Below are 2,500 nucleotides of genomic sequence, written 5' to 3' on the forward strand. Positions count from 1 at the left end.
CACACACTCACACACACACACACGCAAACACACACTCACACAAACACACACACCACACACACACACACACACACACACACAAACACACTCTCTCACACACACACACAAACACACACACACAAACACACACACACTCTCTAACACACACACACAAACACACACTCTCTAACACACACACACACACACAAACAAACACAAACACATTCTCACACTCTCACACACACACACACACACACAAATACACACAAACACATTCACACACACACACACACAAACACACAAGCAAATACACACACAAACACACAAGCAAACACACACACACACACACAAACACATTCTCACACTCACACTCACACACACACACATACACACAGAAATACACACAAACACATTCACACACACACACACACACACAAACACATTCTCACATTCACACACACACACACACACAAATACACACAAACACATTCACACACACACATTCTCACACACACACACACACACACACAAATACACACAAACACATTCTCACACACACACACACACACACACACACACAAACACATTCTCACACACACACACAAACACATTCACACACACACATTCTCACACACACACACACACACACACAAATACACACAAACACATTCTCACACACACACACACACACACACACACACAAACACATTCTCACACACACACACACACACACAAACACATTCTCACACACACACACACACACACACACAAACACATTCTCACACACACACACAAACACACACACACAAATACACACAAACACATTCTCACACACACACACACACACACAAACACATTCTCACACACACACACAAACACACACACACAAATACACACAAACACATTCTCACACACACACACACACAAACACACACTCACACAAACACTGTAGGGGTAACACTTTGTAATAAGGTTGTGTTAATTACCATTAGTTAATGTAATAGTTCACATGAACAATATTTTTACAGCTTTTATTATCTTGGTTTAATGTTAATTAAATATCAATTTGTATAAATGAACAGTAGTTTATGCAATATGAACTAACATGAAGAAACAATGAACAATAGTATTTTGATAAATTAACATTAATAAAGATGCACAAATGCAGTAAAATCATTGTTCATTGAGCTGCAGAAGGATTCTTTGAGTCCACCTGCGGTTCATGAGAGAATCTGTGATATGTTTTTATCAGTGACATCATTGTTCCAGCGGTCGATCATAAGGCTTTATTACACTATTATTATCACGTTCAGCTCCTCCAGAGTTCCTGCAGTGGCCGCAGTCGGTGTCTAAACCTGCGGGCAGCAGTGCCGTCTTCACCTGTCAGGCTCAAGGTGTTCCTGATCCTCACCTCATCTGGCTGAAGAACGGCAAGATCCTCACACCTGGAGACAACGTCAAACTCAGCAACAACAACAGGTCAACACTCACCTGACCTCTCATACACTGCTGTGTCCAAGTTCAAATGCTGTCTGTCCTTTACTGTATGCCAAATGAGAATCAGTCGTCCCTAATCATAGTATGTTGAAAGTATCATGGCAATAATCCCCAGTTGGTGTACTGTTTCCTGTGCATGTGTGAAGTGTGCATGTGTGCATTCATTTATAGACACAATTTCATGACATGGTTGTGTCTCAATGCTAGGGAGGATTTACTTTCCCATCGGCAGTGAAGTACTTCAAGTACATACTTTTGGTACATAGTAAAAGGTTAAAGGGACAGTTTACCCAAAAATGAAAATTCTCTCATCATTTACTCACCCTCATGCCATCCCAGATGAGTATGACTTTCTGTCTTCTGCAGAACACAGATGAAGATTTTTAGAAGAATATCTCAGCTCTGTAGGTTCATACAATGTAAGTGAATGGTGACCAGAACTTTGAAGCTCCAAAAATCACATAAAGGCAGCATAAAAGAAATCCATGTGGTTTAATCCATGACTTCTGAAGTGATATGATAGGTGTGGGTGAGAAACAGATCAATATTTAAGTATTTTTTACTATAAATCTCCACCTTTGACCAGCCCCTACCAGTAGGTGGCGATATGCACGAAGAATGCAAATTGCCAAAAAACAAAAGAAGAAGAATGTGAAATGTGAAAGTGGAGATTTAGAGTAAAAAAAAGACTTAATTATTGATCTTTTTCTCACATACACCTATCATATCACTTCTAAAGACATGGACTAAACCACTGGAGTTTTATGGATTACTTTTATGCTGCCTTTATGTGCTTTTTGGGGCTTCAAAGTTCTGGTCACCATTCACTTGCATTGTATGGACCTACAGAGCTGAAATATTCTTCTAAAAATCTTCATTTGTGTTCTGCAGAAGAAAGAAAGTCACACACATCTGGGATGGCATGAGGGTGAATAAATGATGAGATAATTTTCATTTTGGGTGAACTTTCCCTTTATCACTGAAGATTTTTCCTTCATGACTGAATATTAATGCATAAAAGGGC

The 2,500-nt window shown here is 39.5% G+C and overlaps 1 protein-coding gene across 1 annotated transcript in view; it reads left to right on the forward strand.

Moving 5' to 3' along the window:
• The window catches only part of LOC127453108 (immunoglobulin superfamily DCC subclass member 3-like), a 33,007-nt gene that overhangs the window by 19,955 nt on the left and 10,552 nt on the right, over positions 1-2,500 (forward strand). The window contains exon 7 of the mRNA XM_051719217.1: positions 1,293-1,458. Within this exon, the coding sequence (XP_051575177.1) occupies positions 1,293-1,458 (166 nt within the window). The remainder of the gene's footprint in view (positions 1-1,292; positions 1,459-2,500) is intronic.

Source organism: Myxocyprinus asiaticus, chromosome 15 (assembly GCF_019703515.2).
Source record: "Myxocyprinus asiaticus isolate MX2 ecotype Aquarium Trade chromosome 15, UBuf_Myxa_2, whole genome shotgun sequence".
Classification (NCBI taxonomy): Eukaryota; Metazoa; Chordata; class Actinopteri; order Cypriniformes; family Catostomidae; genus Myxocyprinus; species Myxocyprinus asiaticus.